Source organism: Astyanax mexicanus, chromosome 15, assembly GCF_023375975.1.
Source record: "Astyanax mexicanus isolate ESR-SI-001 chromosome 15, AstMex3_surface, whole genome shotgun sequence".
Classification (NCBI taxonomy): domain Eukaryota; kingdom Metazoa; phylum Chordata; class Actinopteri; order Characiformes; family Acestrorhamphidae; genus Astyanax; species Astyanax mexicanus.
In genome coordinates this window covers 28,780,745-28,793,789 of record NC_064422.1, presented here as the reverse complement: position 1 = coordinate 28,793,789, position 13,045 = coordinate 28,780,745, and the positions used below count along the sequence as shown (strand labels likewise).

The 13,045-nt window shown below is 36.2% G+C and overlaps 1 protein-coding gene across 2 annotated transcripts; it reads right to left on the bottom strand.

Annotated features, from left to right (window-relative positions):
* Positions 1-2,607: 2,607 nt before the first annotated feature.
* Positions 2,608-12,669, bottom strand: ttll6 (tubulin tyrosine ligase-like family, member 6). Of its 2 annotated transcripts, XM_049465139.1 has the most exons (16): positions 12,517-12,669; positions 10,618-10,784; positions 9,098-9,258; positions 8,854-8,892; positions 8,212-8,330; positions 8,003-8,133; positions 7,693-7,849; positions 7,406-7,549; positions 7,224-7,309; positions 6,789-7,014; positions 6,468-6,646; positions 5,750-5,938; positions 5,441-5,588; positions 4,565-4,810; positions 3,875-4,160; positions 2,608-3,122 (listed from the first exon to the last, which is right to left on the bottom strand). In XM_049465139.1, the coding sequence occupies exons 3-16, from the start codon at positions 9,255-9,257 to the stop codon at positions 2,878-2,880; spliced, it is 2,355 nt and encodes a 784-aa protein (XP_049321096.1). In that variant the 5' UTR covers position 9,258; positions 10,618-10,784; positions 12,517-12,669; the 3' UTR covers positions 2,608-2,877. The 2 variants fall into 2 exon arrangements, with proteins under 2 accessions (XP_049321096.1, XP_022524630.2); XM_022668909.2 differs by lacking the exons at positions 10,618-10,784; positions 12,517-12,669 and having other exon boundaries at positions 8,854-8,894; positions 9,097-9,212.
* Between the last annotated feature and the right edge of the window lie 376 nt (positions 12,670-13,045).

The window sequence follows — 13,045 nt, the reverse complement described above, 5'->3', positions numbered from 1 at the left end:
TTCTGCACAATTTGTGTTTCTATTGTATCCCGTGTGTGTGTGTGTGTGTGTGTGTGTGTGTGTGTGTGTGTGTGTGTGTGTGTGTGTGTGTGTGTGTGTGTGTTTCCTGCGTCGGCTAAAGATTTACACACCTTTGATCTCATTTTAAGTGTTGCGTTGCACTCAGAAGTCAAGAATTAGTATCTAAAAAAAGTAAAGAAAATTTGTTCTTTAAAACTAACACATACATTCGTTGAATCTGAAACCTTTAAGCGTAAAAATAAAAAATATATCTTATTTGTGTTTTATTCTTGAATATGTATTATCTCGATGTATTATATAAAATTCGTTTTAAGCAGCTTTCTTTACAATACAATCAGACCAATCATTGTTTAGAAAAAAATATTTATTCGATAATAATGCCTCACCAGTGACCCATTTTTATAACTAATGTAACTCAGAGCCTAAAAAAAATTATTAATGGAAAAACTTCCATTGACTCAATCATGCACATTATCTATGCTGAGATTAATCAAATACTGAGTGTATTTTGGGATAGGCGTCCCATGCACTGGAGCACCAGTACCAGGAATTTTCCAATGGCATGGAATTATATTGTGTTGTCCTGTAATTCCCGGCCTGGTGGGAATTTAATATAGGGGCGTGCATGGCACAGTTACAGAATGCACGGACAGCAGCTTTGCACAGACCAGTTTGCTGCAAGAATTCATCGATTGCAGCATTGATTTGAAGAGCTCTACCATCGCCAATCTGGATTTGAATGATTTATGCATGGGTTTAATATGTTAATTAAAAAGTGCCCAATTAGACTACAAGCTACAAATATAATATAATATAATATAATATAATATAATATAATATAATATATCATTATTGATCATGCCGTTTTCTCCCTCCAAATTGGCGTCTCTTTTGTTTGAACTATAATCCACTTAAAGAGGTTCTTTCAGAATAACGACTGGGTTGGCTTACTCGTTGATTTGCGAGCGAGTTCAGTAGTACTTCAGTTACGTAAAGATTTGGGAAACACTCTTTATTTAACGATCGTTCTTTAGGAATAGTTAACGTTACGAAGCTTTTAGGATACCCACCCCTGATCAAGTAAGGCGGAAAAACTGCACTTAATAAGTGCCACGCAGCACTCACGCTTACTGTGTTTTTTTGTTATGTTGGAATCTGTTGACACACGTTAGCCAAGAAGGTCATTAGAAGAAAAAAATAAGAACTTTTTTGTTAAAATTTGTTCTTAAAAACAAACACATCCGTTCCTTGTGTCTGAAACCTGTGAGAAATACATATTTCCATCTGATTTTTGTTTTATTTCTGTATAATCTTAAGGTATTAGAAAAGCAGAGGTTTTTTAAAGATTTTCCCTGCGCTGCATATGGTATAGATTTTAGAAAATACAAAATGTCTCATACACACACAATCTGATACTCTTACCTTGGCTGCCTCACACAATACTGGGATTGTTGAAATTCCTATGAACACCTATTCCTTACAGAGAGCTAAACAGTCCTACAGAGACACAAGCAAACATTTATAAAATTAATAATATACCAAAAGATCCAAATCACTCTTCAAAACAGTAAATCATCTGCAAAATATTTAAATTAATTGCATAAATGTTTTAAATAACCTAAGATTTTGTTTTAAAAAAATCCTAATTGGTATTGAAAAGATTAAAATTAAATTCATTTTGGATTTGAAAAGATAAAAAAAAAACATTTTTAAAAACATTCATGAAAATATAATGCAATAATTTGTCAAATGATGAAAATCTCTTTCAAATAATTGGGATCAGTTCAGAAATTACTGGAGTCACCTTTTAAAAGACCAAAATTGTTTTTTTGAAACGATTTAAATTGAGACAAATGTTTCCAATTATTTAACTGACCCACGTGATCAAATGTCACACTCACAGTTCTTTGCCTCCACTCTGAGTACGCCTCCAAATTAGAATAGAATACCTTTTAAAACAAGTGTTAAAAAGGCTTTCGAAACTATTAAAATAATAAAGTTTAAATCACTTTAGAAATATTGAAATCTAAATCACTTTTTATAAGATTGGGTTTTCTTTAAACAAAAGTTTCAATGTTCTTATTTTTCATAACAAAACAATCTGCCCAATATTAGTTATTTTACCACAGTTCTTTATTGATATCCTGACATGCTGAATCACTGCATTTATTAGAAATGTAGTGAAAATTCCTATATTTTTAATATTACATTTAACATTTATTGCAAAACAAAATATTACAATGCATTTTAATATCATTCAGCATTCATTTAAATTATAACTCTTTGAAAATATATTAATCAATTAAGAAAATATTTATTTAAATAATTACGATCACATTTGGAAAATTTAACTCACCTGTTTAAAGATTAATATCCTTTAAAAAAGGTCCAAATCACTTCCCAAGATTAAATTTAGCAACATTTACCAGCTGTAAATAGTACAAGTTTAAAATATTTATTGTAAAGCTGTAAAAAGAAAAATTATACACAATTCTACATTCTAATTCCACCTATTTGCTTATTTGCTGTTTACCAATAAGAAACCAGCAGTCACCAAAAAGATTTAAAAATGGAAAAGAGGCATCATCACGAAAGTGATTTTTATTTAAATATGTTTCCAACTGGCTCAGTTACATAAAAAAAATCAGTTACTTACATCAGGCACCAGTCTCTTAATACCAAGTTAATGATGCAATTCTTTACACCACTGTTTAAAAGAGAACCCCCAAGTTCTTTAATATAAAAATACAATTGATCAAAAAAGCTGTCTGGAGCTGAGGTACTGCAGGGAAGTGTTCTGTTGATTCCTCAGCTTGGCTGTTGAGAACTGTTTTCTGAGCAGTGATGCCCTCCACATCAGTGGCCCAGCTGGGGTTCTTTGCGGGGAGCTTTGCGGAGGGTATATGAGAGCTCTGGTCTTGGGACCAGAGGGGCTGAGGTGGAGATGATGAACAGACTCTGCATGGTTTTAGGGTGAGAAGATACTGGAGCATAGTGGAGTCCTCTGGAAACCAGCTGTGGCACAGCCGTCACTGCAGCTTGTGTCCTTGACTCCGCAAAAGAGGACCTTATAGTGCCTTGTTTTATTAAAGGACCAGCATCTGAAGAAGGAAGGGTGAATGTTTACATACAACGAAAAGTTACTTCACAAAGTAGCTTTCCTCACATCACCAAGAAAATTTAACCAAACTTTGAAAACTGTTCAACGCTCACATGAAAATTAGTTTACAGCCTTTTTCTTTCCTATGCATGTTTTACATTTACATGTACATTACGCAAAGGTTATTTTTTGAGCAATATTTTACATCTGTGTAAACTGTGTAAAGGTTAAATATTTATGCAAAAGACATTTTTTAAGTATTGCAAAATATTGTGATACTGTAAGCAAGGGGATATATTGTGATGGTTTAAGTCAAATTTTAGGAATACTGTAACTGTATATTTATACAATCTGTACAAAATATACTTTCATAAAAGTGAGATATAAAGACAGAGTGTAAAACTGCTATCAAGACAACACTAAATAAACCACAGTCCGCCACTATCTTTCAAAATATATACAGTATTGCAAAACAAAGTATTTTGAACTTAGATAAGCCATATACATTTTTTCTTACACTTCTAATATATAATAAATATTACAAATAATGCAGCCAGTCATTAAATGTAACCGCACAAAGCATAATTTGTAATTCAGATAAATTTGATAGTTATGTCCTGCATAACAGTTCATTTTTCATTTTAGACCACAGAAGTCACAAAAAGATGTAGAGAATTAGTTTATGAGAAGAAAAATGAAAAATGGAATAATATATTTTTTGCAAACATGCATGAAATGGGTGGATTTGCTTACTTGTGCAATGCACTCGATGAGCACTACTGGCCCTCCTATGATCTGTTCTGGCTTGCTTCTCAGCCTCTGTTGTCGCTGTTGTCAGTTCCAGCACATAGCGCTGCAGACTGCTTTGCTCAGTCAGCGCTGGCCGAGCAGGTCCAGACTCCCGTGTGAGCCAGTGCGTGTCCTGCTGCAGGAGGCGAGTAGGAACGTACCGCAGACAGGGCTTAGCTCCTGGAGGGACCTGCCTCTGAATCACAGCGCAAGGATGCTTTTGCCTCCAGAACTCTGCCAGAGAATCCATCTGCATAAGTACATACAATTGTTTTGCAATACTGTGAGCAAGGCGACATAGTGCAATTGCTTAAATCAAATTTTAGGAAAATTGTCATACGAGAAAATAAACTTCTTTTTTTTTATCCAATCATAAAAGTCAGATTAGAAGATAGATTGCAATACTGTTTTCTAGTGGTCAAGGTTGAAACACAACACAAAAAAGAAGCACTTTGATATGACCTAAATACAACAACATTCTGGATTAAAAAACAATTGTCCAAATATACATCTAGACAGCGGGTTTAATTGCTATGCCTCTGTAAATTCAGTTTAAACAACCGTTAGGGAGAGAGGTCTGGGTTTTGACTTCTCACATGTCTTGCCAAAACAATAGACAGGTTTCTTCTACTACACTTCTTCATGCCTCCTTACCTTGCTCACTTTATCATGTCTGTTACATGAATGAAAATTGGCCTGTTCTTGTTGGTGTTTGGCAGGATCAGACTGACGCTGGGTGTCTTGAAATAGCCTGTACACCTGGTCGACCACACCTAAGTCCCGCAGCAAATTCTCCCTTTGGAGGAGTCCATTCACTCGCTCCACCTCCTCTTCTTCTGACACATCCAGAACTTGAGAATTGTCTACTCCTGAAGAAGGTTGTGAAGGCATGGAGAGGAACTAAAGAAAAGAAAATCCACCAGAGAAATTTACAGGTATGGATATGGGAGGTTAGAAAAAAGAATTTGTTTTAAGGTGGATGTATTTATTTAAATGAATCAAGATAGATAGATAAATATACTGTATAATCATAGTTATTCATGACTCTCCATTCCTTTGCACCAGGACAGGTTCATTAAACAATGTTTTAGCTCCCTCTAGTGGGCAAATAACTTAACACCATCACATCTGAGCCAGTCAGTCATTTATCCGTCTTAGCTATCTAATACATGTCTTTTTAGTCAGGGTTAAGGTGGGTATTGCAAGATATCATACACAAGAACACTTTTACACACCTACACCCAGGCTAATGTAGCAAGACCAAGCTCCTCACAGACAGTAACCAGAGCAGGGATTGAACTCACAACTCCAGGCCCCGAAACTGTGCAACACATGCATGACCTGCAGTATCCCTGTGCCACCCACATTTATGGCAGTGGATGAAATAGTGAATGTGAATAGTTGCTGAATTGTGCAACTGTACAATTAAACAATTGTATTCACAGAACTTCTTCCACATTGACTAAACTCACATAGTTCAAAATGTAAAGATCTATTAAAAACACAAGAATATGTTGGAAGACAACTCACATCTTGTTGTTCAGAGTTTGTGCCGGGGTGTGTGGAGTGAGTCTGAGATTTTCGTGGTTTGGCTCTTTCCCCAGCAGATTCTCCTTGCAGGTCCCGTCTGTGATTTCCCTTCTGCTCTTCTTTCAGACGCAGCTCCTGCAGCTGCTGCCTAGATATATGCACACAAAGACTGCTAACTGATGTTCATACATTTTATCTCTTACTCTAATCAACACAGAAACATCCTAATTTAAACTCTTTATTGACTTATTTCATGCACGGTATATGCGCTTGTGACCAGACAATAATGCAATAATATGAAGCACGCACCTAGCACACTCCTCCCTGGCTTTGGAGGCTGCTGTCTCCTGGAAGAGTGAGCTACTGTGTTTGAAGTACTTCTCGTATTTCTCTCCACCTTCTCTGGGGTAGATTCGTCGGAATCCTCCCAAGTGTTTGCTTTCATATCTCTCCATTTGCTCCATATTGGTTGCATGGGACTGCCGAAGTTCTTCACTCCTGTTAATAGAAAAGATTAAAATAAAGGGAGAATGTGTAAAAAAGCAGGAAGCTTTTTCAAAGTGAGGGTCATTTGTACTGTACTGGTGTGGATGCATAATTAAAAAATATGATTAATAGGAACTTATAGACATATGTATCCTAATGGACATATGGAGATGGATGATGGAAAACTTTACAAGAGTTTCAGAATTTTACAAGAGTGATAACATTATCCCCTCGAGGGAAAACTATGAGTAAGACAGCTATGCAGATACAGTATGTTGAGCCATAAAATAAATTATATAGCTGAGTATCTCTAAAATCTATTTGTTACCAACACCTTTATTGGCAATTCCTGAATTTAACTCTGCCTATGTGTAATAAAATAAAAAAGGGACCCTCAATTTTTAATCATTATATTTTTAAGTAGTTTTCCAAGCTATACCGAACTATCTGTACTTTTGAGCAAATATTTTAGTTTATCATCTGTATAATTGGTAGCATGTTCACAATGTCTGTGACTGTGTGCTAATGCAGAATGTAGGACCTGGCCTCTCTTGAGCGATTCTGCTGTAGTCGTTCTTTCACCCTTCGCTTCTCCTCTTCCATAATCTTTCTGCGATCACATGCCCCCAGGTTAATCAGCACCAGAGTGTCATACAACAAACCATCCTTTACTTCACGGTCCAAGCGAGAATCTGTAGTGAAGCTTGGAGAATGGTTGACCTTCAAACAAACATAGAAAGGGTCCAAAAATGTATGTGAACGCAACAACTAACAACTTCTATTATATATATATATATATATATATATATATATATATATATATATATATATAGGACATATATGACTATATAAAACAGCCCACCTCCAGAAGCCAGGGCTTGAGCCGATGATCCAGCAAAACATCAAAGCCGAGGATCTCAAAACATGCACTCCCTGAGGCGTGGTTGGGAAAGCAGGTATGATAGTTGTGCTTTAGAATTGGGTGAGCAGAGATAAGGGTCTTTATAATCACATCCTCAATGTCCACCCACACTTTCTCTGTGTTGTAACACATGGCCTCCAGATGCTTGTTAAGAGTAGACAGCTTCCTGTGTATACATTAAAACATTCAAGACCAAAGTAGATTCTTAGTTGATAAAAATACATACTAATGAATGCTAAAATGTCGTTCAGAATTTACACGGATAATCACAGATGCTTTATTTAACCCATTGTGACACATTTTTATAATTTGAGCTTTAAAAAGCTTTATTTTTAATGTGAGATGCTATTTGAACCATAAAAGGAAAAACAGTACCGTTTGCTGCCTGTGTCATCATCCCGCACAAAATTCTCACTGTGCTTGTTGATGGCATAGTTGGTCAGATGCATGCAAACATCACCCTTTAAGGAAAAATGTATTGTTAATCTTTGTTACTGTTCCTATTTTAAATACTGTCACTATCACAGTCAGCACACTGAATTCTGTAAGTCACTCACCATGTTGCTGCTGGTGGGCTCATTGTACAGATTGGTACAGAAGCGGGCCAGACCCTCGTTATATACAAAGATGCGAAAGGGGTCACAGCTAGTCACCAACACATAAACGCGCAGGTCAAACTTGAATCCGTCAATTATGAACGGCTGTGGAAAGAAAAGTTTAAAATGAATTTAAACATCATAGAGCACCTGTGAGACTGTGAGTGTGTATCCGTAACATAGAAAGCACATGAGAAGAGAGTTTTGGTTACTGTAACAGCAGTGCGGATTCATTAATAGTGTCTTACCCTGGATACATACACCTGACAGATCATGTGTTCCCCTGGGCGAATGTCCTTGTTGGACTTGGTGAGAAAGATACCACGACCCTGGCACCCAGAGTCTGGCTTGCAGATGTACATTTTGTGCTTTTTGGCTCTCGTGTAGGCTTGAAAATCACTGTAACTAAAGCATGTATAAACAAGTATTTACCTGTATATTGTCTTGTAAGTCAAAGATATTTCATAAATAACATTATTTCACTGTTTAATTTTATATATTATTAATGTGTGTGTGATTAATATTATATGTGATAGAGGTTTAAAAAAAAAAGCTTACTCTGCAGGGAGGCACCATGTCCGGGGAAAGATGTTGTAGTCTTTGGGAAAGAGTTTTAACATACGGTTCATGTTTCTGGCTAAAAGATCTTTCCTGCAGATCTCACTCATTCCTGGAAAGTGGTTGATTTTCTGTATGGAAGAAAGCACAGATGGTCTCAGCATGTCAACACTGGCTAAGTGTACGATAGGTGTATAAAATATAAATACCTGGTATCGCTTCATATCCATTACTCTATCCAAAGAGACAGAACAATCTGTCCAAAACAACGTCCAGTCTTCTCCCTCTCCAGCCTCTCGCAGACCATATTTGCGAGCAGCTCGGCGCACTTACAGAAAGAACAGAAAGTTCAGAGAACAGCAAAACACCAAAGAACTGAAAGTGGACTAGATATTTTCTTAATAATTTAATCATCTTTTTTTTTATCTAGAAGGACCACTTCAGCATTTATATTTAAATTGATTTGTGCTGAATGATGCATCCATCAAAATATAATACTAAACAGTTTCATAATTTTTATTTTACTTACAAATGTGTCCTTTAAAACCATGTACTGGTGAAATTCAGTTTGTGCCTGTTGGCCTTTTTAATAGTGTATAAAATGAGTTAGTGCAGGGAAACTAAAAATCCAGAATTGGCCTGTATGGTTAGATTTAGTTTGGTTCTTATAATAACATATATAATATGATTTGTCTTTATTGAGTAATTGAACTCAGTGTTGTCTCCCCTTCTTTTAATGTCCCCTTCTTTTTATGTGAATGAGCTAGCCGTAATAAAGCACAGAAATTATCCTAAAAAAGTGTGAAATATATCTTTAATCTTATAATATTATATATAAATGAACAACTCACCACTTTCATATTTACAGTTTGTGAGATTGATCCACAATCATCTGGAAGAGAAGAAGCAGACAAAAGGACAGACCTGTGCACTCTTAAGAGCTCCTAAATCACTTTGCTCACCACTGACAGTTATATAGTTATATAAACCAAGTTTAATAAATGGCTGCATTTTATCTCTTGTTTTATTTGTACAATTGAAATCATATATCTTGGCTACTTATAGAACAACATACAATGATGTAAAGAGCTTACCTCTTCTTCTTTTTCTTTTTCTTCTTGTTCCCTGTAGATAAAGGGGTTGGGGTGCCGGCTTCAGCATGGCCGTCACTACCCCAGCCCTCTCCCTCCTCCCCTGCTTTGGGCTCACACTGATAGGAGTCCTGGGGGTCTGAACTCTCTGCAGGAAGCCCCATGCTAAGGTTAGAGGAAACACAGGGGTAAGTCTATTTAAAATCATTAAGGCCTCTGGTATCTGTAATGTTGTGCAGAGATATAGGGTTTAAAAATGTAGAGATTTGATGTATGAATGTATTCAACATTTGTACAGAGAAAGAATATCCATTGTGTAGAGAGAATGAAACAACAATGCAATACACCAAAAATATATAAGATATAAAGCATAAAATAAAACTGAGCTGCATTTGACCAAGATAGTATGTATAACAATTATATTACTTCCACCACCTTTCCATATAGGAGCATTTTTGTAGTTTTATAATTACAGACTGTAATCCATCTGTTTCTCTGCATACTGAAATTGCGTCCTTCACCTCCTTATACCTTCAACACAGGATTCCAGAGCAGGTATTATTTGAAATACATGGATCACAAACAGCAGTGCAGCTGGAGTTGTTAAACACATCACTGTCACTGCTGGACTGAGATCAGTGCACAAACCAGAAATACTGAGCCAAAAGTGTTTTATTGTCACAAAGACAATCTCATGGCCTGTTCACTTGGGTTTGCATGTTCCGTTTGTTTTGCTCAATTTTGCCATATTTCCAGATTGTAAAAAGTGCTAAATAAATATCTCTGCCTTGTTTTTACCATTTAAATTGTATATATTTCATATTAAGCTAAGGAATAAAAATACAGTCAGATTATTTGATGGGAAAAGCTGAACACATAAAACACATAAACATTGCAGATTTTCAAACATTCTGATTGTTTTACTCATCAGCATGAGTGTGAATGTGCAAAGCTACGTGATGTTGCATCCCCACACTGAAACCCAATCAACCATGTCGTTAGAATTGCTTGTAGCTTGCAAAGAGGGACTTAGCATCACATTTCTGTTTCCATTTCTCTCTGCAGTGTGACAAGGCTATCTGTCAACAAGAGGTCAACTCATACAGTCATACAAGAGTAATCATGAATAGTGGGACATAACTATGGGTCACATCACTTTATGCCTCATCACTGATGGAGGGTGTGCTGGGACATCCCATCAAGCCGTAGGAGGCCTGGGTGCTGGGTAACTGTATTCTGATCCAGTGATCTGGATAATCCCCACTATGAACTCTTGGCTCTTGGCTTAGCTGAGGAGTCAGGAGTAACATTACCGCTGACCATTCTGGATTGTTTCAAAACCGGTATAGCCTGTTTTTATCTAGTTGTCTAATATTTTACCAAAGGCCTCGCTACAGTAAATGGAAAGAGCAACAGGTAATAATGTCACGAACTAGGCTGAAATAACATTCTCTTTTTCTCTTTGATTTTTGTAATGTAAAGTTGAAAACTGAACTTTAATTTCACCACTTAAACTTCACTAACCTGTGGATTTGTCAGGAACTTTCTGGCGAGGTTAATAGAGGCTTTAGCTTCAGGTGGAACAGCTCCGTCTGCACTCAGTTCTGTCTGCCTTCTGGAGAGCTGTCAATCTCCCTCTTGGGTTGACACAAACTGGGCCACATGTCCGTCTCACTGCTGGCACATAAGCCCTGACAAAAAGGAACAAATTCATCTCCTATGTGCAGGAACAACCCAACTCGGATACATTTACATACGCACACACCAAATCCTCAAGATCGAGTGACCAATTAGAAACACACGAGACAAACACCTGATATGTGCCAACAGCAAGATAAAATGAGGGTCAGGAGGTGAGGAAGAATGAGAGGACAAAGATAATCCCTCATATTTGTTCTAAGGTAATCAGAGAGGGGCTTGGAGATTTATGATCTATCCAAATCTGTGCAGGATCCAATTCAACACCTGTAAGATTTAATAGCAAAAAAGTCAACGAGGGAGCAAAATCAGGACATGTTGGTAGATACTCTAAAACCACTGTCTATTAACTAATATTACCATTGTTATTAGCATCTTTAACCATCCATCATTACTCAATAGTCCCACCATCACTACTATGACTAAATCAGTACACCTGAACATAACAGACTTATAGGATAGTACAGTGACTTCTTATCAATAATTTATAAGTAGTCTGACCAGAGGAGGATGGGCCTCTCTGTTGAGTCTTTGTTCCACCCAAGGTTTCTTCCTTCAGCCCTGAGGTGTTTTTTTTTCTTGCTCACTGGGGGGTTTATTTTTTGTGTCAGGTTTGATTATTTGACCTACTACCAGATTTCTGTGAATCTGCTTTTGATTTGAAGAAGATATTGAAGATTATATTATTCTTTATTACTACTACTACTACTACTACTACTACTACTACTACTACTACTACTACTACTAGGTGTCATTGTGTTACTTGGTTTAAATTTTACATTTGTCAATATACTGCATTGTAAAGCATTTTGATCTGCATTATGTGAAAGAAACATTCACATCGCAGAGCGTGCAATGTTTTGTGCAGTGTCAATATAAATATTTCAGCACTTTTTGCTGCTTACAAAGAGAAAGTAACACTCTCAAATTCTCATTTTCATGACATTACCTACAATATTATTAATCTACCTAATACCATTTATTTTACTCCAATCATAGATGCACAGTTGATTGTACTATTAATATCACGACTTGTTGGATCACTGACTTTCTTGTATTTTTAAAAATTGCAATATATATCTTAGAGCAATAAAATATCAAAATGTATTTTTTTCCAAATATGGTGCAGCTCCAATTCACATTTGAACGAGTCAACATTTAATAAAGTATAGATAATGTCCTTTTTTCTACATTCCTTATTGTACACTAATATTAGTAAGAACCATAACCGATCTGTTTACCAAGGTCACTTTTTTTTTTAAACACATATATTTAGATATGTGAAGTGATAATTATATAATAATTAATATGTGACAAAGACAAAAATCTGTTGATTCCAAGTTAAAATATTAACTTTGATCTATAAATATTTAGTTTTACCTTTTCATGATAATTTCTATTTAATTTTTTTTTTACTACATTTTAACGACATTTTAATGTTGAATGCTGGTCTTGTTTGATATTTTTTAAAATGTCACACACACAAAATAAGACTGTTCAGGTACAGGAGCTGTAACATACAGTGCTAACGTTAGAAATAAAAAATACGGGTTTTAACAAAAAAAAAAAAAGCGGTTGTTGCACGTGACGGCATATTTACATTTGCCATGGTAACAGTCCGCAGTATTATACACAGGTTAGCCGCTAGTGTGGCTAACACCGCAAAATACAGTCAGTAATAAACTCAAGACACAGTAGCTACAGGTAACCCCGCCAAACACTCACCTGTATCCTGCTGTAACGGCGCGCGGTGTGTGATTACAGACAGCAGGTCAGACAGCGCGTGCTGACCCGCATTAACACGGACTGACCGTGCGCGCGCTGCTGTGGCTCAGCGTCTCAGCGCGCGGGGAGCAGATCAGTGCACTGGGTCAGACGAACTAACACACGGCCGACCAATCACATCCACCCTCACATAAAACAAGCCTTCTGATTGGTTACTGAGGATACATGTTTTCTGTATCAGCAGCATAGCTGTTTAAATTTCTGTAAAAAAAAAAACTGTACATTTTACAAGAGTTACTCCCAATTACTAAATTAGTTTTATTATTTAGACGTTTTAATGATAATTTTACCTCTTTTTATAAAAATATCAAACTATTAATACATGTCCAAGAAAGCCCCTCTATCCCACACTGTCATCTTAGGATACAATTTGGCATCAGTAAAATAATGACACTTTTTAAATAAATACTAATGCAATACTTTTTTAATATTTCACTAAATATTTTCATAGTCAACATATCCATACTTA

Bases quoted from the DNA above. Each gene is read 5' to 3' on its own strand.
- ttll6 (XM_049465139.1), bottom strand. From the start codon at position 9,257: ATGGGGCTTCCTGCAGAGAGTTCAGACCCCCAGGACTCCTATCAGTGT. The intron at 7,310-7,405 runs GTGAGTGACTTA...TTTTCCTTAAAG, and splicing joins AGCCCACCAGCAGCAACATG to GGTGATGTTTGCATGCATCT. The intron at 6,647-6,788 runs GTGGGCTGTTTT...GTTTGTTTGAAG, and splicing joins TCAAGCCCTGGCTTCTGGAG to GTCAACCATTCTCCAAGCTT.